The sequence below is a fragment of the Populus trichocarpa genome, chromosome 16, assembly GCF_000002775.5.
Source record: "Populus trichocarpa isolate Nisqually-1 chromosome 16, P.trichocarpa_v4.1, whole genome shotgun sequence".
NCBI lineage: Eukaryota > Viridiplantae > Streptophyta > Magnoliopsida > Malpighiales > Salicaceae > Populus > Populus trichocarpa.
Window position 1 is genome coordinate 13,827,398 of NC_037300.2, and position 21,630 is coordinate 13,849,027.

The 21,630-nt window shown below is 32.2% G+C and overlaps 2 protein-coding genes across 2 annotated transcripts; both read left to right on the forward strand.

The window, feature by feature from the left end:
* The first annotated feature begins 644 nt into the window (after window positions 1-644).
* Window positions 645-3,630, forward strand: LOC7488775 (U-box domain-containing protein 16). The gene is made up of 2 exons (XM_002323025.4): window positions 645-2,961; window positions 3,244-3,630. Exon 1 carries the CDS (start codon window positions 888-890, stop codon window positions 2,928-2,930), a length of 2,043 nt encoding a protein of 680 aa, XP_002323061.2. The 5' UTR covers window positions 645-887; the 3' UTR covers window positions 2,931-2,961; window positions 3,244-3,630.
* A 15,175-nt stretch (window positions 3,631-18,805) lies between these two features.
* On the forward strand, window positions 18,806-20,513 carry LOC7488776 (transcription repressor OFP2). The gene has a single exon (XM_002323027.4). It carries the CDS (start codon window positions 19,047-19,049, stop codon window positions 20,301-20,303), a length of 1,257 nt encoding a protein of 418 aa, XP_002323063.2. The 5' UTR covers window positions 18,806-19,046; the 3' UTR covers window positions 20,304-20,513.
* Window positions 20,514-21,630: the final 1,117 nt, after the last annotated feature.

Below are 21,630 nucleotides of genomic sequence, written 5' to 3' on the forward strand. Positions count from 1 at the left end.
GTCTCTTCTTTCTATATTTATTTTTCTCTTTTTTGTTATAATTGCCTGTAATTGAAAAAAATAAATATAAAATTAATGTTTTTTAGGTATTTTTTTTTATGATTTTGATGTAAAAAAATTATGAAAAAAATTCTATTTTAATGATTTTTCAATTAAAAAATACAATACAGTATATTACCATACATGTATTAAATATCTCATTATAACATGGTGATATTTACTTAAAAATATCTTTGGATTGAAAAAAATGGTTTAATTCATTTTCTTATTTATTTTTATATTCTTAATTCGAGTTTTTCTTAATTAATCCACAAATATTTTAAAAATTAATTTTAAATATGTACTTAATTATCTTTAATCTAAAAAAATCTGACGGCTCGCAATTAAAGAAACAAAATAAAACCATCTATGTTTGGTCGACTCAATCCAGAACATCACAGCCTTCTTTGATCAAGTTCGTTTTACTATTAACTTCAATAAAAAAAACAAAAAAAAAAGGTTGAAAAAATCTTGCTAATTACCAAGTAAACGACCTGCAGCTGCAGGCTCAATTAAACACAATATTAATCCATTTTATTATTAACAAGAACAAGCAAAAGCAGTCAAAAACCAGCTATATCAATTGTAATTGAATCGCAATTCATCACAGCTGACCTCTCCCTCATTTTTCAGCTTATATAAAACAAATGCCAAAAAACAAATTAGGAGAAGTGTAAAAAAGAAGAAGTGCCCAACGTTGTAAGAAACAGCTTGTCCTTCAACTAAGAAAACCAAACCCATAATCTTCTCCTTCAATCAAAAGCCAAGAAAACCCTACCATCTTCATCATCATCCCTTGAAATCATTTCTCTTTGTTTCTGAAAGAAAACTCCCTGTTATAATACTTCATGGCAATAATTCCTCCTCAAGTTTTCCCGCCAAGAAAACGGAGGCCATCAGCCGGAGCATTTATTCCACCAAAATTTTCTGACCAGAGGCTTCTCCAATCTCTCTTTCTACTCTCCCAAGAAATATCTTCTCTCAAACCTCTTCCGTTTCTTCTGAAACGTAACTCTTTGTCCATCATACGTAAAGCGAAGATCCTCGCAATCTTATTCGAGGAACTTTTGAAAAAACCAATTCTAGTTTTATCTCCAACTCTCTTATGCTTCGAAGAAATGTACTTAGTTCTTCAAAGAATCAAGACCTTGCTTGAAGACTGCGTGAATGGAAGCAAGATGTGGCTATTGATGCAAAGCGATTCGGTTGCTAATAATTTCCATGAGCTGACGGTAGAATTAGCAACACTTTTGGATATTTTTTCTGTCAAGGAAGTCGAGGTTAGCGAAGACGTTGAAGAATTGTTTTTGCTGTTAAGGAAACAATGCTCCCAGGCAAAAGTCTTTGTCGATAAAAGAGATTCCAGTTTGCGGCTCGACGTGTTAACAATGCTTGATCGGATTCAGAAGGAGATTGTCCCTGATAACTCAAAGCTGGCAGAGATTTTTGATTTCCTGGGGTTACCCAATTCTTTATCTTGCAAAGAAGAAATTGAGAATCTTGAAGATGAAGTTCAAAACCAAAAAGATGAGAAAGCGAAGTCCGACATGATTGCTTTGATAGGACTCGTTCGGTACGCGAAATGCGTGCTGTTCGAGCCATTGACACCAGGGTCTGATAGCAAGACGAAAAAACTAGCATCGGATGCGAACATCCCGGCCGATTTCCGGTGTCCGATAAGCCTGGATTTAATGCGGGACCCAGTTGTGATGGCCACAGGTCAGACGTACGATCGAGAGAGTATTGCTCTCTGGATTGAATCAGGGCACAACACGTGTCCGAAGACAGGTCAGGCCCTGGTCCACACCAGCTTGATACCCAACCAAGCTTTGAAGAATTTGATAGCCATGTGGTGCCGAGAGCTGAAAATACCGTTTGAAACGGCGGGAGATAATAACAGAACTAACGGCGTTATAAAAAACAAGGCAGCGCTTGAGGCTACTAAGATGACGGCGTCGTTTTTGGTGAACAAAATGTCGGCCTCGCAGTCAATGGAAGCGGTTAACGGAGTTATTTATGAGCTTCGTACACTTGCAAAGAGTAATTCGGATTCCCGAGCCTGCATCGCTGAGGCTGGGGCCATCCCAGTGCTCGCGAGATATTTAGGTTCGGATGTAGGTGTGGGGTCTCTGAACTTACAAGTTAACGCCGTTACAGCTATGTTAAATCTTTCCATTCTTGAAGCGAACAAAACAAAGATCATGGAAAACGGCAAGGCTTTGAACGGCGTTATCGAGGTGTTACGCACGGGTGCCACGTGGGAGGCGAAGGGGAATGCAGCTGCAACTATATTCAGCCTATCTTGTGTGCACTCCCATAGGAAACTGCTTGGGAGGAAGACACGTGTCATTAAGGGGTTGATGGATTTAGCCAAAAGCGGGCCCCCGGGTCCCAAGAGGGATGCATTGGTGGCAATTTTGAATTTGGCGGGGGATAGAGAGGCAGCTCGGAGGTTAGTTGAGGAAGGAGTGGTTGATGTGGTTAAAGAAATGATCAATGTTCTGCCGGTAGAAGCCGCGGCGATACTCGAAATGGTGGTAAAGAGAGGAGGGATAATGGCGGTTGCAGCCGCGCATAACACGATAAAGAAGTTGGGCACATTGATGAGGGAAGGATCGGAGACAGCTCGCGAAAGCGCGGTGGCAACACTCGTCACCATCTGTCGAAAAGGGGGAGCAGAGATGGTGGCAGAGCTTGCAACGATAACTGGAATCGAAAGGATTATATGGGAATTAATGGGATCAGGGACAATGAGAGCAAGAAGAAAGGCCTCTAGTTTGTTGAGGACTGTAAAAAGATGGGCAGCTGGTTTGGATGGTGATTTTTTGGAGGGTCATAGTACGGTTGCAACTTCGAGTAGTTCCTCATCAAGAGTGGTCATATCAGTTTAACACATCTCTGTTTGTTATTTGTTTATAAATTGTAAGTAAATCTTAGACATTTGTAGATTTTTGCTTACAAGATTCATTGAGAATTTCATGTTCATTAACATCTGCTGTCTAGTCATTTATAAACAAGCCTTTCTGCATCTGGTGAAGTAGAAAAAAACAAACAAATTTGATGCCTCTGTGGACCAAACCCAGAAAGTGATCTAGAAATTGATTGAATTGCCAAGCCAAATGATGCTGAAATTCACCAGTTCGGCACCAGCATCAAGGGTCCTCCTGGGAGACTTGAACAGTTCTACTACCCTCAATTGGCCAGTCTTCTACAGGGACAAATGTGCAAAGAGCCATGCACCGACTTGAAAACGTGTTAGATTTGCGGCTTGTGAGTTTTTTCAATGTCAACGTAGCAGATAGCATTCAAAGGGAAAGAACGAGTCTGAAAAGTCAAAATCCCATGTCAGAAACACGTTATTGACTTATTGTTTCTACGAAGAACCTTCAAATGCTGACTTTTCTCTATAAGAGCTTATGGTCTTCAGCAACAAGCAAAACTCAAGTCCATTCCTCACCTTTTGATACCATTATAGCCTCTTCTTCCTCCCTACCTCTTCGTGTTTTCACAATCCTCTCATTGCTTCTGTGAGCAGATTCAGCTTTGCAACATGGTTGGATTTAATAAAATCAATGGTGCTATCTTGATACTCTTGCTTGTCATGGCTATGTCTCAACCTGCACATGCCAGGCTCTTAGGTGGCTCTCTACTGCACAACGTCGATGCTATCCAGCAAGGACCAGACCTAGCTTTCTCGGGAGGAAATGATGTCTCAGAAGGGGAGGAAGTTAACAAGTACAGGCCCTTGCTGCTTAATCTCCTTCCGAAGGGTCCCTTACCCCCATCTGGCCCTAGCAAGCGCACCAACAATGTCGTTAACTAATTTTTGTCGATGTATGTCATCAGATTCTAGCGATATTTCATATTTTTATTTTTTCATGCTCTTCATTAATTCTTTCTTTCTTTCTTTAATTCAACATGCCTATAAATTCTTAGGCTAGCTGGTGTAAGATACAGCTACTAGCAATAACTCAAGAACAGTAGAATTTCTGAACAAGAAATTGCTGATGTGCCATTGTAAGCGTGACAAATGGGAGTGAATATTGATACTTGTGTGCAATATATTGATGTAATTCTCTACCTAAAATGCCTTTCCAGAATTCTTGTCCATAAACTAGCAGAATTTGAGCTGCATAGCCCATGGAGCTAGGCCGATGGTCTCCTCAGCATAGCAATTTTAATTGCTGCTTTCTAAACAAGCCTACTGCCGTGAGTTCCAATGGGCTATTTTTTCCATTTTGTTTATTTAATTTAAAAATATCCTCATAGGTCAGTAGCATCATATATATATATATATATATATATAAACTAAAAAAATTAAAAATTTAAATGAAGTTGCTTGCTCTAGCAAATGAGATGTTAACATTCCATTTTATTATTCAGGAAAGATTTTTGCGGGAGTGAATAAGATTTAGGTTTTGAAATTAATAATTGAATTAATTAATATTATGGAATCGTAAATAGCAACAACGAATTGCTGTTTTATTAAATTAGTTTTTGGAAGTTTTCTTTTAGGACTAAAATTAGACAATATCCAACGTTGTAGAGGAAGACACCCGGACATCATATTTATAATATAAAGTTATTGACGGCCCACATCAAAATTGTGCCGCTTGCCAAAGCTTCATTATATCATGGGCTAGACGATATGGGCTGCATCTCCAATATTCTTACAAATATCCATGAATAGGCACCTGACCTGGACCTATATTATCGCTAAAACCTGAGGCAACAACGTTTTTAGAAAACAACTAGATCTTTGCGCGATTGAAATTTTTTTTTTAACGTAAGAAAAGTTAGGTGTTGTTAATGTATTCTTGGATAAAAAATAATAAATTAAAATATATAGAGATTGATTTGATGTGACCTGGTTAACTTGATAGATAAAAAAATAACCCTAACGACCAATAAAAGTATAGTTTGATTTAAAAAAATCAGGACAATATTTTTTTTTTAAAAAAAGATTGAAATGAATACATATTAGATCGACTCAGGTCAACTAGAATTAACCTGTCGAATCCGCTACCCGGGTCATGAGACCTTGATAACCCTATAAAAAGCAAATAAAAAAAATATTATTATACCTAATTCTCAATCAACCCAATATTAAATGTTGAAATTGATAACAAAAATCAACTAAAGAAATGAGTCAAGTTAACTCGAATTAACCTGCTAAATATTGGTCATAAGACCGGGATAACCACATAGAAAAAAAATCAAAACAAATTATGAAACTTAATTCCCAATAAACTCAATGTTGATGGGTGAAATTAAAAAAAAAGATCAATTAAAAAAGGACAAAAAAAATTACCCGAGTCAACCAATCAGACCTGTGACCGGGTCATGAGACCGAAATAACCTCATAAAATACAAATAAAAAAAAGTTATGAAGCTTACTTTCCAATCAACCTAATATTAAACGATGAACTTAAAAAAATAACTAAAAAAGGATAAAAAAAAATCCAGATCAACCAGCCTAACCCGCAACTTAGGTCATAAGTTCATGATAGCCCTATAAAAAACAAATAAAAAAAATTATAATCCTACTTCCTAATCAACCTAATGTTGAAACATGAAATAAAAAAACAAAAAAAACAAAAAATAACCCAAGTTAATATGGCTAACTCGTAAAATTTGTGACTCAGGTCACGAGACCAGAATAACTTTATAGAAAATAAATCAAAATAAATTATGAAGCCTTATACCTAGCAAGCCCAACTTTGGAGCCCTATATCCAGTAAACTCAATATTTGAGGATGAAATTGAAAAAAAAAATCCTAGTGAAAAAATGTTTGGCATTTTATTGTTCATTGCTACAGTGAAAAGCCAAATATTTTATATGTTAGTTATTTTTATTTGTTTTGTTTAAGAAATTAAATATCATGTTTGATAATCTTATTTTTTCTATTTAGTTTAGAAATTTATAGAGGTATTCATGGATATAGTTGGATTGGGTTTAGGCTTATAATTGTATCAAACCTAACTTCTGATATTTTACAAATTTTAAACCCGACCCATTCAAATTTTGCCTGGACTCGAGCGAGTTAGATATATTAGGTTGTGATAAACTTTTATGGATATTACACATATTCACGAGTTGGCCTTTGTACATAATAAAATACAATACAAGAGGAAAAATGCTTAATACCTCAAATCACATCTAGTAGAGAATTTAGTTGATATAATTTATCCTTTTCATTTATTAATAATATAAATAAATTATTTAATAACTTAGTTGATGCCAATAAGTTTGGATTGATGTTTAGCATAAATATAATGAATTTCTTTTCTGGTTTAAAATATTTGAAATATAATGAGAAAATGTATGATCAAGTTGAACGGTGCAAAAAGATCCATATAGCTGATGCCAACAAGTTTGGATTGATGTTTAATAGTTGTTTATAATGAGAACAAATATAATTGTATGAACATATATTTAGTAAGAAATACAAACCTCTGTAACCTTTTCCTAGTAAAGTTTGATAGGGAGGATACCGAGCGAGAATAAAAATTAAGGCACTAATTGATTTGTATAGAAAACCAAATTTAGAGATATTTAGAAGAAAAAAAAATTACTACTATATTTTTCTAGACAAATTAGTGATGAAGGGAGATGCCAAATATATAATAGAAAATTCTAATAGATTTATAGTCCTCCCAGGAAAAGACTTCTTCTTTATGCATGATTAATTATTGTAATTATGTTTTAGTAAGACAATTCATCTAAGTAAAAAGAAAATGAAGTGGGCCTACTCAAATATAATCACTTGAAATCCCCACCAACACCCCCACCTCCCATCACCAAAAGGAAAGGCTAGTATGTTCTTTTATGTAATCCTAAAATTCAACCACTATGAGACATCAATTGACAAAATTCTTCTGGAAAATGAAAGAGAAATTGAATTGTTAATTGAAAAAAGCAAGGCATTACAATTAGATTGGGCAATACTTGCTGAAGACATTACCAAGTCCTATTTATCCCTTTTTCCCGAGGATTCAATCGACCTCATCTTTAACATAATTTGTTTTTAAATACCAATGAACACAAAATCAAAGCTGTTCTATTATAAGAAAAAATTACTAACCTACAAAACAAGAATTGAAGAAACTAGAAAGAGTGAGGTTGTGGGTGTGGCTAAATAAAAGAGAAACAATGAGAATAAAAGGAGAATGAGAGTTATGGGTGTGGTATAGTTGTGCAACGCGTTACGGGATAAAGACAAAAGAAAAAAAAAAATTAAAGAGTAGAAAAAATACTATTTATATTAAAGACTTTCTAGGGTTATTACTAACTAAATTGGCGGGTTGGGTCGGAATGGACGGGTTGGGTCGGAATGAGTGGGTTTCAAATATCCCAACTCGTCACCCGACTCATGATATTCATTCATTTAGTTTTTTTAACCCACTAACATTTTTAATATTCATATTATCTGACTTTAATGGGTTAATGCAAATATTTTAGATACCTCGATTTTTTGAACACCCTTAGAAATTTATATAACAATTTTATAATTATTTATTACAATTTTTTTTCCTCTTTAAAATAAACTTAGCATTGGTAAAAACAAGTTGCTTTACTTGTATTTCAGTAAGCATTACAAAGAGAAAATTGAGTAATAAAGTCCAATAAGAATTCTTATGCTTTGAGATATTTTTTGATAGAATTATGTTTTTATTTATGCTTAATATATTTATTGTATTGTTTTTATTTCTGTTGGTTAATAGTGGAGTCTAACAATTTTTGGTGGTTAGTATTGTGTTGGTATAACCATGGTTTAAAGATGATACAAAACAGGACATGCTTCTATAATAGAGGATGAGGTGATTTTCCCATAAGAAAAGGAAATTAAAAAACTGGTGATAAAGAACATGTATATAAAGATTATAGAATTGACCTGATATTAAGCGGAGCTGAAAACCTTTGCGGATCGTGAGGAGAGTTATCATGGATACATGATCGGATTTAAAGAACTCGTTTTAGAGGTGGGAGTAGAGGAAATAACCTTTGGATTGAGATGAATATTGTAGAGGTTTAGGATTTCACACATACTGTAACAGTCTCAAATTATAAACTCAAAATATATGATATATATTCGTAGCTACAATTTTTTTTATATATATATATACAATTTTCCTGAAATTTCGGCAGAGTTTCCTTTGTATTCTTTAGATACCAAGTTATCGACTCAATCATTTCTCAACCTGTAACATCAATCACAATATTCGTCCCATTATTTGGACTTAAAAAAAATTCAAGCATATTTCAATATCTCAAATCTATTTTCTATAGAACATTATAATAAAACTAATAAATTCTTAACATGCATCGTCTCTTTTTTTTTTTTTTTTTGTATTTGTGCTCAAATATATACACAACCAACCATAATTCAACTTAATAATAATAATAACATTATAAATTACATCATACATAAGATAATAAGTTAAACATTACATTTTTAGATATTGAAGTATATTACAACAAAATATTAGTTCTTCCAATTACATTAATCACATAACAAAATTATTTATCAAAGCATCTACTTTCCAGATCGAGGGTGCGATGTACCTAAAAACATTATCGCATAAAACATGATTAAAATAATTGCACATTTCAATAAGTAATTGATTAAGGACTAATTATTCATATACATTAAAGTGACTTTCCCATTAATTTGTAAATTAATTTTCTTAACATGGCCATGCAATCAGGCATAAATTCCAGAAATCAGGAAATGATCTTCAAGGCTTGCCCATTCAACAGAATATTATTTCCAGTAATTGCCCATTCACCAAGGCATTATTTCCAATAACCAGAAAATAATTTTTCAAGGCTTGTCCATTCACCAGAGCATTATTTCCAGTAACTGCCCATTCACCAGGGCATTATTTCCAGTAACCAGGAAATAATTTTTCAAGGCTTGCCCATTCACCAGGGCATTATTTCCAGTAACTAGCACTAGAATTTACAATCTATAAAAATTCATTCTACAATAATAATAAAAAATTTTAAACTAATTAATTACTCAAAGGTGTCGAACACCTACCTGGTGTCTGTGCGCGTGAAGATGTCCCTTGTTGCTGATTAGGTCCTGCGGCCTCCTCTGTACCAATAAAAATTACTTTGTCATTGTTCATTCATTCGAACCGGTAAAAATTCTAATACCCATTACATATTCTTTGATTAAATCCAACACCCTTAATTAAGTTTAATTGACTTTTAATTCAAGGAGGACAAAACCCTCCTTTATGAAACATTTACTCTTTTTTTTCTCACAAAAGTCCCTATACAATTTAATCTATCAACATCAATTGTCTTCAATTTGGTAAGATTCCTCAATAATATTATTTAAACTCCATTCTCTAATTTTTCTTCTTCATTTAGCCAAAAACTCCTCAATAATATCATTTAAACTTCATTCTCTAATTTTTCTTTTCTATTTAGCCAAAAACTCCTCAATAATATCATATAAACTTCATTCTCTAATTTTTCTTCTCTATTTAGCCAAAAACAACCTAGGGAAGGAAGTGAAGATTTTTCTTTTCTCTTTGAAAAATTCTTACTTCATTCATATAACAACACTTATAAACCTTCATCTTCCCTTATTTTCCAAACAATTGTATTTAACCTCAATTCCCCCAAATTATTCCTCTTTTGGCCAAATATTCAATTAAAATGAGGAAAAATAATTTTTGTTTCTTTTACTTAAAATTAAACACTTACCCAATCATAATTCATGCTTTCTAACATGGTTCAAACATAATTTGCATCATTCCTATAAATTATAACATAAATCCACAATTTCACATAATCATAATTTTGCATAATCCTTCATCAAACATAAAATTAAAGGAACTAATCATTTGGAGCATGTTATTTACCTCACTTTGATAAGGATTTAAGAAAAGAATGCAAGAAAAATCAAGTTTTCTTCTTCTCCCTCTTCAAACCCTATCTTGAAATCCTTCCTTCAATGCATTCACCACCTTAAAATCAACCCCCTCTTTATGTTTAATTAAGTTACTCACTCTAATTACTCACTTTAATTAGTGAAATCAATGAGCATTTAAGTAGAAAAATCACACCATTCTTCCCCCTCTCTTTCTTTGAAGCTCACGGCTAAAAGAGAAAAAAATGGAGCATTTATAGTCTAACTTTTACTTATTTACACATTGGCCCTCATTTCTTCTCATTTCTATTTTTGCCACTCAACTCTTCTTTTTACTTAATTCTCACCTTAACATCTTATATTTTATTCTATTGTATCTAATTACAATACTTGGAATCCTTTTATTTAATCTATTCGGTACTTTATTTATTTTACTCAGATTATAATTTAGCGGGTTTTCACACACACACACACACAAACACCTTATGGACAAAGAAATTTATCAATTGGTTGAATGAAGTAGAAATGATTTTTTCAGTGTAAGAAAATAACAAAACAGATGAGGGTGAACTAATCACTATTAGATTAAAGCGCGAGCTTCTACTTAATGGAAGAAAATGAAAAGGTCTTAGAAAACATGGGGAAAATAAAAAATTAATGATTTGTAAAAAATGAAAGAACACATTTTCTTTTTGGGTACACTCATACCTTATATCAATGACTCCATATATTAAGATAAAGAGGAGGACTATTGATGAATGCATTGATAATTTTTACCAACTGATGGCTAGGAAGAATTTGTCAGAGATAGAATAATAGCTAATTTTCAGGTATCTAAGTAGATCATAACAATTCATATAGGATATGCTATGTTTATAGTCTTTATGGACAACTTTAGAACCATATTAGAGGGATTTGGCTATAAAAAAATAATAGGTTATTAGGTTAACTAACAAATACGGCTTTTGGTTTGACAAAAAACAATAAAGAGGTGCACACTAACTAACATAAATCATCTGCTCGACTTGAATAAGCAACTTAACAAACTACATATCAAGGTTTTGAATTTGGCTATAAAATTTGATGTTTCATGTATGGTGAACATGAGCATCAATCTTTTGATTTCTATAAGTCAGAGAGTTATTTGAACAAAAATTTGTTGATAGAAAAACCTGAGAAGAAAGTAAGTGATCTTGTTTATGATGATTCGGATGGTAGTGATAAGATTTTGCAAGGAGATAACAATACTACCTTTGTCATTTAAAAGAGCTTGCTTGCTCGTAAAGGTGATTCAAGTATGGATTGTCTATCTACTAGCCTCTTCCATTCTACTTGTATAATCAAGGATAAGGTATACGATATGATAATTGATAAAGGTAGCTGTGAGCATGTGGTATCGATTGAGGCAATAGATAAGTAGCAATTCATGATAGAAAATATTCTAAAGTTCTACAAACTAAACTGGCTAAAATAATATAACAAGGTAATTGTGAATAAATACTATCTCATTATTTTTATGGTAAGATGTTTTGATAATATTTGGTATGATGTGGTGTTTATGGATATATGTCATCTACTGTTAGGTAAACCATAACAATATGATAGAAAGGTCATACATAACAGGTGATGTAACACATATACCCTAACTATTATTAATGATTCTATAGAAATTAAGAGTGTTATAGGAATTGATACTTGGCCTATTTTATATGAGTTGAGTAACCATATATAATAACACAATAAAGGTCAATAGAGTTCAAAAGTGCTAACACAACTTTCAATGAAAGTACTCTTCAACTCATATAATTACATGTCGCATTCATGGAAAGACATTGAAATAACTCTTCTTCTAAGGATCATAAATAAAGGTGTTTCCAATCTTATAGCTCTAATATATTATCATCATCAATAACATTGTAATTCATTCAAGAACAATGATTTAAAGACCAAAATTCAAGGAATAGTTCTTTCTAACTAGAGAGATTAATGTAGAAGGATTTTTAGAAAAAATATTTATTTTCTTAGTTATTTTTATTTTTTTTATTTAGTTTAGAAAATCAAATATTGTGCTTGATAATTTTATTTTTTCTATTTAGTTTAGAAATTCCTATTATAACTCTATAATTATTTATTATAATTTTTCTCTTTAAAATATAGACCTAGTACTAGTATAAATAAGGTTGTTTAACTTGTTAAATTCAATAATAAAATATTACTCCATTTGTTTCAAGAAAAATAGAAAAATTAACATTTAAAAAGTAATTTTTGTTTAAATGATGTCTTTTTACAAAGGAAAAAAGAAAACAAGTTTCTCCATTTTCCCAAGACAAAACTTGATGCTGGAAAAGGCGCTTCTCCAACTTTTTCCACCTTAGTAAGAACTTTTCGGACAAAAATAACCTTACATTCTTCATCTGATTACAATTATACCATCTATATATTTTTTCTGTACAGTCATTCTTCTCCTCTCCATTGATGCAGTATTTGACATTGCAATATATGGAGTCATTGATATAAGGTATGAGTGTACCCGAAAAGAAAAGGTGTTGCTTGATAGATACTTGAAACTTTCTGGAATTACGACATCGTTTAAGGCCAGCTAGTTTATGACACTTCCTTCAATGGTCTTGAGTTGTGACTTATCAAGTTTTTTTTTTTTAATTGTGAATCCATCACCAATTTCTGCCTTTTTTTGTGTGTCAAATAATGCAGTGCTTTTGGGTTATTAATTGTTACAAGTTTTATATGTATTTTCAGTTTGGAATGTAGATTCCACTTGTATAATAATCATTCTAATATTTATTAAGAATTTTATTGAATCTTAATTAATATATTATTAATATAATATAAAAATGAAATGAAATTTCATTATTAATACATTTTAATAGTCAAAATCATCTATTATTATTAGAATTTTTTGATTAACGTGGGTGTCCAGGCCATCTTGCGTGCACCTCGACTAATCCGACAGACCCTGAAGTTAACGACCATGTAAACCTCTAGTAGCCCTAAGGGAACTCGAACTTATAACAATTGAAAAGCAAGTTCAAAATCTGATCAGTTAAATTACCTTACATGTTTTGAAAATCATCTATTATTGTTATGCTTATACTTGCATCTCATTCAATTTAATCAGATGAAAAATACTTCTCTCAAATAATGATAAATAAATAAAAAGTTTTATGTTACCCAACAAGGCATTAGCTTTTATTTTAGCAAAGTATTACAAGGAGAAAATTAAGTACTAAAAGTCCAATAAGTAATCTTTCTTTTTCTGAACTTGATATGGACAGTATTTTTCCTCTTAAAACTAAACGTATTTTTAAGTTAGTTTTGATACGAAAAGACTGATTTATTTTCTAATCACATCTTAAGTAGATTATTATTCATTCTTTCTTAAAGGTTAAATCCTGATCGATAGCATGAAAAGCATATTGTTCTAGTTGTCAAACATCCTATATGAGCAATCATTTCTTGTGGGCTACCATGTAATGTTTTGCTCCAATTTAGAAAAATGAGACAATAATTACCATCCCCACATGAAAAATTTGCATGCCTGCGAGTGACAGATGCCCCTCGATAGTGATCTATAATGCTTTCGGTAGCTAGAAACTACCCTGATTCGGAAGAGCATCGTGAGAATTTGCTAAATCTATAAATGTTAGGCCCTTCCTACCGAAAGTTTGTAGGTCATGTTGTCTTCAAGTGTAGGACCAGTAATGCTTGTAAAGGGCATGGGACAATTCCTTATTTCAAGAAACATGCAGAATGCCGTGAAGGGGGGGCACCTGAGCATAGAAACATACTTTGTGCGTAATTGAACTCAGCAAACCAACAAGGAAAACTACAAACAGAAGTGTTTGGTCCATCCTCTCAACATGGTGCAGTTCAGGACATGGTCTGACTAACAATCTAGAAGGGGAAAATTACCTGGACAATTCTATAATTTAGTTGTTTTTATAATTATTACTACATATGAATGAAGTTATTTAAATTAATTGTTAAGAATTTACAACCATGATTTTCAAGGGTGCAAATGTGTTTTGCCTGGGCGGGATTTAGGTTTGGGATCATACCCGTTGAAGTCATGTAAATTTTAGCTTAGATTAGGCTTTTCACGGTAACGATTTTAGGTTGGTTGAGTGGTTAGGCTTAAATCATTGATTTACGAGTTTTTCTACAAAACAAGTTGCTTGTCAAAATAAAAAATCCTTCAATACTTAAATTAGTAAAAATATACGAGGGAATCATTGTACAAGAGAGTAAAAAACATGGAATAGTTACAGTTATCCGGTGGTGTGTAGCTTACCAAGAATGGAGAAATGATGGAGATCCTCATGGTAAGTGGATGTAGAGATTGATGCTCATCTTATGGATGGAGAGTGATATTGCAGCTAGCGTCTTATTATTATGAGTGGAGAGTAGAGTTGTAGTAGATGCCTTATCTTGCTCCCATGATATTATGAAAATGTTGGTGATTGAGAGTTTATTGACGAGAAAAATATATATTTTTTATTTTTGTAGCATAAGGTATAGACTAAAATATCTTTAAAATGAAAAAAAAGGGGCCGGGGAGGACCACGCCGTTAGGGCATGGCTACAAACAAAATAGCCGAAGGAAAGCGATGCTCATGCATTAGACACGTTGTCAATTGTCAGTCTGAGGCTTAACTCTGATGGACCACCTATAATTTTGTATGTCGCAAGCGCACACGCACACGCACACGCACACGCACACGCACACGCACACGCACACGTGATAATTGATACAATGCGAGGGAGGGTCCAAACAAGATTTGCACTCCCAAGAGTTCCTTTAAGTGTTCTGTCTTCACGTTATTTCCTTTCACATGGATACTATTTTTCATAAATTAGAATACGGTGGTTGCATAAATACACGTCATCTACATGTACGATGCAAATATCAGTAACAATATCCTAATTGATTTTAATAATATGTTTTATTTTTTTATTCAAATTCATTAATTTAATAGATATTTAGCTGGATACTTTGATACTTTATACTGAAGAATGCTCCTCAATTACTTGTGAATTTCATTATTGCAATTAGCGACTGTAAAAAACAGAAGAGAACGGTGGCTTCCACAATAGCCATTTCATTTTCATTTGATTTTTAATTAGATTGATTTTGTTTTTTGTTTTTTTATTGATTTTTTTTTAATTTCTTTTCTTAGCATTTGTTTTCATTTGATTTTTAATCAGATTTAATTTTTATTTATTTATTTATTTTTATCATTTTCTTAATTATTTTTTTTCAATTTTATCTTTTAATATTTTTTTTTCATTTTATTTTTTATTTGAAATTTGCTCCTTATTTTTTTACTACTATTTATTTTTATTTTTAATATTTTTTTAATTTTAATTTTTTTTCAATTTCATCCCTTGATATTTAGTTAATAAAGGATATCGCTTCATAATTTTTTCAGATTTGCCTTTTAAGATGTTAGTCTCAGCCTTATGACCCGAGTCACATATTTTAAAGATTAACTTGAGTTGACTTGGGGATTGAGATTCATGATTTTGTTTTCACTTTTCTCTTTAAAGGGTTATCTTGGTTTCATGTCCCAACTCGCAAGCTTAACGGGTTAACCTAAGTTGAATAAAAAAAAATTTGTTGTTTTTTTTTTCTATACTAGATTTTTTTTTACTTTTGCCCTTCAACATTGAGTTGTTTGATATTCGAGCTTTGTTGTTTTACTAAATCTAATTTCTACAGGGTTATCCCGATCTCACAACTAAGTTGTGTATTTGCCAAGCTTACTCGGGTGGACCTGTATTGGTTTTTTTTTCATTGTTTTTAATTTCATCATTTGATATTTGATTTGTTAAAAATTAAGCTCTTTTTTTCTTTTCATTTTGCTTTCTGTGAGTTATCATGTACTCATTTGATTTTTACTTCATTATCAAATATTAGGAGAATATATTTCAATAATATTAGTAAATATTTATTTTTAAGTTGATCATTGTATTTTTTTTAGTTTGGTTTATTTACTATCATTAATTTTTTAAAATCACATTGTTAGATTAAATTTATTTATTGTGCCAAGTCGAGTCAATTACTTAAATCTCAGACTTGTACTTTTTTAAAGAACTTAACGTAGGCTCAACATCTTTTTCTGTGTTGAGAAAAACCTAGTCAAGTCTGTGATGTAACACGGGCGATGAATCTAGTGTGAGGCTGTGAGCTAATCATCAAATGTCATTAAATGTGATTTAATGTTTTTTATTATTTTCGTGTCATTTTCTTTATTTAATGCATATGTGATCACTTTTTTTTTTCTGACTCGATGATAATTAATAATTTTTTATGTAGTTTATATATTAATAAATATTTTTTAAAATAATCTTAAGAAAACACCCCTATAACCGTTATTGTATTTAGAAGTATTTAACAAATTTCTCTAGATAATATCCCAACATGAAATGAATCTAAAAAATGAAGAAAAAAAATATCTTTAACAATTAGACCAAAGATATTATAAATTGAGATTAATATTGTCCTTCACTATGAACTTGTTTTTTTGGATTGTTTAACAAATTGAACTCAAAGATATTACATATATAGTTAAATTTTAATGACTCCATTATCATATTAAACTTGATAATTGATTTTATGTTTTATTTAAAATATTTAAGTATTGAAGTTGGTGACTATTTCTAAATTTTATATTTTAATATTTATATTTTATTTTATTTGGGATACATTTCACTAACAAGATAGAAAAAAGTTGATTTTTTTCTTTGCACTAAAATTGCAACTACTTTCAGTTCTCAGAATGATTTACTTGAGATCAATTCCGCAACTATCTCATTTTATTAGGTTTGTTTATTTTGTGTATTTTCTAGATTTTTTCTTGTTTGTTTTAGAAAAAATATTTTTCAGAAATATATTTTTATGTTTGTTTCCTCTAAAATATTTTACTAGAAAATTAGTTAATGAAAAAGTTTGAGATTTGAGTTTATTGTAAAATGATATTTTAGACTATAAAAAATTATTTTTTGCCAATTTAAATTAGAGCTTTGATCTACTCCTTGAAGAATTATTTCTTCCAACCCACAGCACTATCTAGTCCAGCCCATGAATAGTAGAACTAATCAATTTCTATCAAGAAGGATTTTCTACAAGCTTGAATAATTTTCTCAACTCAAAATACATATGATTTAAAGAAAAAAAACGTTAAGGTTTAATTCTAATTTTATGGAGGGTAATCAAAGTTGATAATAGAGAAATTTCATCAAGTTAAGTTCTACAAAAGGGGTTGAAGAAGAATGTTGTGTGGTTGATTTTTTGCACTGTTTGGATAGATTTTTTCTGCAGAATTTGACACTCTTCTTTATCTATTTTTCCATCTTAACTCTTATGGTTTTTTAAAGCTCTATTCCCCCCCCCCTCATAATCTAAAGCTTAGGTTCAGCCTTTATAGAGAGACATTGAATATAATTTTTTTGAGTTTGTTGGACCTTATTTAAAAGTGTACATAATCAAGGAGGAGGAGTTATTGAAATCTTAGGAAATTTATTAAAGCTAATCCTTTTACACCAACTAAAAAATAATAAAACTTTAAAAACAAATGTTTGATTCTTGACAACAATATTAAATTTCAGATTGATTATATACTAAGTTCTTCAATAAGTATTTTTTATTTTTTTTATTTAAGTATATTTTCAATATATTGTTAGAATGTATGCTATTAGTTAATTTTATTTTCTTATGCATTATTTTAATTAATATGCATGTTGTGATTGCATTTTAATTTTTTATGCAAGTTTATATATTTTATAGTAATGATACCATGATCTTATATATTAAATGATTATAAACTAAATATATGTATGCTCACTTTTCTATGTGACGTTTAATAATAATAATAATAATAATAATAAGATAGATCAATTGCAGCTCTCCAAGGTTAAATTTTAAGAATAAAAAAAGATGAAGAGATAATTTATTTGTGCAAAAATGCATGCAACAGTTTCTTTATTGAATTAAATTATATATAGTTAAAATTCCATCGAATTATAATGCCAAAAATATTCAAGTACATGAACTTTATTGCGTTATATGGTCGGGCTATGTATGTATAATGAAGAAAGTAAATTGCTGGGAACGCAAGTTTTGTTAGAAGTCAAAGTCATTGAAAATCAAGAATATTATAATTATATAAAAAAAATTCAAAATACTTATTTTTATTCATTTAAAATGATTTTTTTTGGTACATTAAAAAGAAAAGAATAACTAACACATGTTTTTCATCAATGTGTATTTGACATATTTGATATTATAATGAAGAGTATGTATATATATATTTTTTGGTAACCCGGGGTATCTGGACTAGCTTACGCGCACCACAACTAATCCCCGGACCCACTGAACACCCTGCAAGCCCAGCAGGCAGGTAAGACACCGCGGGGGTGACAGGCGTGCACGCTGAGGCTCGAACCCAGGTGACAGAGGCAAGAAAACCTTACCTCTGCTGTTGGGCCACAAGCCTCGGTACAAGAGTATGTATATTTAATATTATGAGAGAGTATTTTACAAAAATACTTTTTAATTGATATATATATATATCAACACATTAAAATTATCGGAAACAAACACTCGACACACTGCTCAACCTATCATGAACTCCGTGTGGGGGTAATTTGCATGCCAGCAAATCGGACAAAAAAGCTGAAAATCATGGAAGACATTGATTGGCATTTCGCAGTAAAAAAAATCACAGAGGCTTTGTCACATGGGATAACAAATTGAAGAGCTTGGTTCTTTTAATAAATTAAAGTAATAAAAAACTGTGATGATTATAAGAGACCAGATTTTATGTTTTGCTTAGGTGAATTAGGAGTCGTGGCCACAGAAAGTCATTTACACTTGGCCCCATCCCCATTTCTTTGATGCTACCTTTTTCTCCCTTTATGGACCACACCTCCCTTCTCTCCAATTCCAATTTGTCCCTCTAGTTATCCTCTCAACACTCTCAAGGCTCAGCCAAAGCTTTTGACATAGACAATCCAACAATTTTTTCTGTTCCGCTAGCCACTATTTTCACTCACAAATACACAGAAAAAGAGGGTGAGGGGAAGGGAAGGGTGGTGTTTTTGATGGGCAACAATAGGTTTAGATTATCAGATATGATGCCCAATGCTTGGTTTTACAAGCTCAAAGACATGGGCAAAACAAGGAACCACAACACCACCACTCATTCCACAAAGAAAAAACAAGCTACATCAGCAGCAGCAGCAGCTGTAGCTGAATCTCAGCAACCACCGTCCAAGCCAAAACATCCTCACTACAATTCTTGTCCGAGAAAATCATACTACAACACCAGGGAGCTTATCTCAAGTGACCAAAAATTTCACACCTCCCCAAGAAACTCAAAATCCACAGACACCCTTTTTCCTGACCCACCAAGAAGATCATCGAAACAAAGGGCTAGGAAAAGGACCATCAAGTCCTCCTCTCCTAAGCTAGCCACCTCTTCTGTCTCTGCCGTTTGCAACTGCCGTGCTACCCTATGGACTAAACCAAATTCTCCTCCAGACTACTCAGCTTCTCTTTCTGATAGTTCTCTTGATCAGGAGACGGATTTCTCTGACTCATTTCCACCAGAATTCAGGTCTGACTGTGTTCTTGCTACTGACTCATTTGATAAAATGTTGTCTTGGTCAAGTTCTAATTGTGACTGCAAACTAGATTCTAATAACTATGATGATATTGTTATCAACATGGATGAGAAATATATTGCTAGGAGATCAGATGATGTGGACGTGTTTCACAAAATATCTGATCTTGATCTCCCTCCCATCATAACAAAGCCCCCTAAATTTGATGATCAAGTGGAAGATTTCAAGAAGAAAGACACCCTGGAACCAGTCAAGTATAGAAGGAGTTCAGCTAAATATGAGGAAACAAACGCTAATGCTTCTTTATCTGTTAAGGTTGTCAAAGAAGGGAGCATTACTGCAATGAAAGAACATAAGACTAATACTACTGTCAGGAGAAATTCTGTCACTTCACCAGGAGTTAGGCTAAGAGTCAATTCTCCAAGAATCTCAAATAGGAAAATCCAGGCATACAATAATGGTCGAAAGAGTGTGTCATCAACTACAAGTTCATTGTCTCGGTCGCGAAGAAGCCTTTCGGATAGCTTGGCAGTTGTGAAATCTTCTTTTGATCCTCAGAAAGATTTCAGGGAATCAATGATGGAGATGATAGTGGAGAACAATATCAAGGCATCAAAGGACTTAGAAGACCTTCTTGCTTGTTATCTTTCACTCAATTCTGATGAATATCATGACCTTATTATTAAGGTGTTCAAGCAAATCTGGTTTGATCTCTCTGACATCAAGTTGCAGTGAAATCTTTCCATTGTATATTATTACCCCTTTTTTTCTTTTTTTTTTAATTTCTCCGAATAACCATCTTGTTATTATGATATAATTTCTTATCATGAGCTAGCAGTTCTTCATATTAGCAGAAATAAGTTAATTAGGTCCAATTTATAAAGAGCTGGTCTTCTGTAATTTTTAATATACTTATATTATAGTAAATCTTGGAGAGATTATCAAGCTTTTGTTCTGAAAAAACAGAATATAAGGCTGTTCATGATATTAGACTTGGACTATTTAATTAAAATAATAAAAAAAAACCAGAAACTGTTGCATTTTGCTAACTTTGGGAAAGTGCATGACTGCAGTGCCATGGTTTTTCTTTATTTTGATTTTTGGCTCCTTTAACTTTCCAAAGGGGACAAGAAAGTTAAATGCAAGATTGCCCTGCTAAATCATGCATGCTAGCTAACAACAACCTCAATTGACTAATTGCCAACAAACCAACAATTTAATTATTAGATATTACAGTCCCAAAAGCAGCCTAATATTGTTCATTTCCTCTTGATTCTGCATCTTTTCAGTAGATCTGTTACTAAAATTTTGTGCATGTGAAGCTACAGAAAATTAAAGGTAATTAACATCCTTTTTAAGAGTGGCTTAAGGTTTAGGCCTCTTAAGTCCTAAATTGTAAATCCCAAAGAGGCCTCGTGACAAGAAATTTTGCTTTCTCAATGCATCTATGGACATGAACAAATGACAGCATTGTAAATTATAGGTATGCGAATGGATACAAGGGACCCCCTTGGATACAATACTGACTCAAAACTTCAGTTTTTTCACCCAAAAGAAGACACCCTTTAAGGACAAGATTCAGTTTCTATTGTTTCTTTAAAATCTAGAAGCCCTTTCCCTCCCTCCCTCTCTCCCTCTCTCTCTCTGGGCAGAATATTCAGCTTTCATACACTCCCATTTCTAGAGATGAACACTAAAGAAAGAAAACAAAAGCTGCAAATTCAAAATACTTAAAGATGATCAACAATTAATAAAGAAGGAAAGGAAAGAGTACTAAATTCAAATTTCTACACATAGTATGAAACCAAAACAACTTTTGATGAGCACTATATATGGTATACTATCACAAGAAGCTTTCAAAATCTTCACAGCTTTGCCTTAAAGTTGAAAATTTGCTCACTTGAAAAGTTAAAGATGCATGGGAGATGTCAAAAGCTGAATTCACTTTCAATGGCTCAAAGACATTAGGGTTAAAGCATGCGCAAGTCCACAGTCACTGACGGAAAAAAGAAAAACTAGTTTACCATTTTAAAAGTGAAAAAAAAAAAAAAACTAATTGTTC

Excerpts from the sequence above, each read along its gene's own strand:
- LOC7488776 (XM_002323027.4), top strand. The coding sequence starts at position 19,047 with ATGGGCAACAATAGGTTTAGATTATCAGATATGATGCCCAATGCTTGG.
- LOC7488775 (XM_002323025.4), top strand. The coding sequence starts at position 888 with ATGGCAATAATTCCTCCTCAAGTTTTCCCGCCAAGAAAACGGAGGCCA.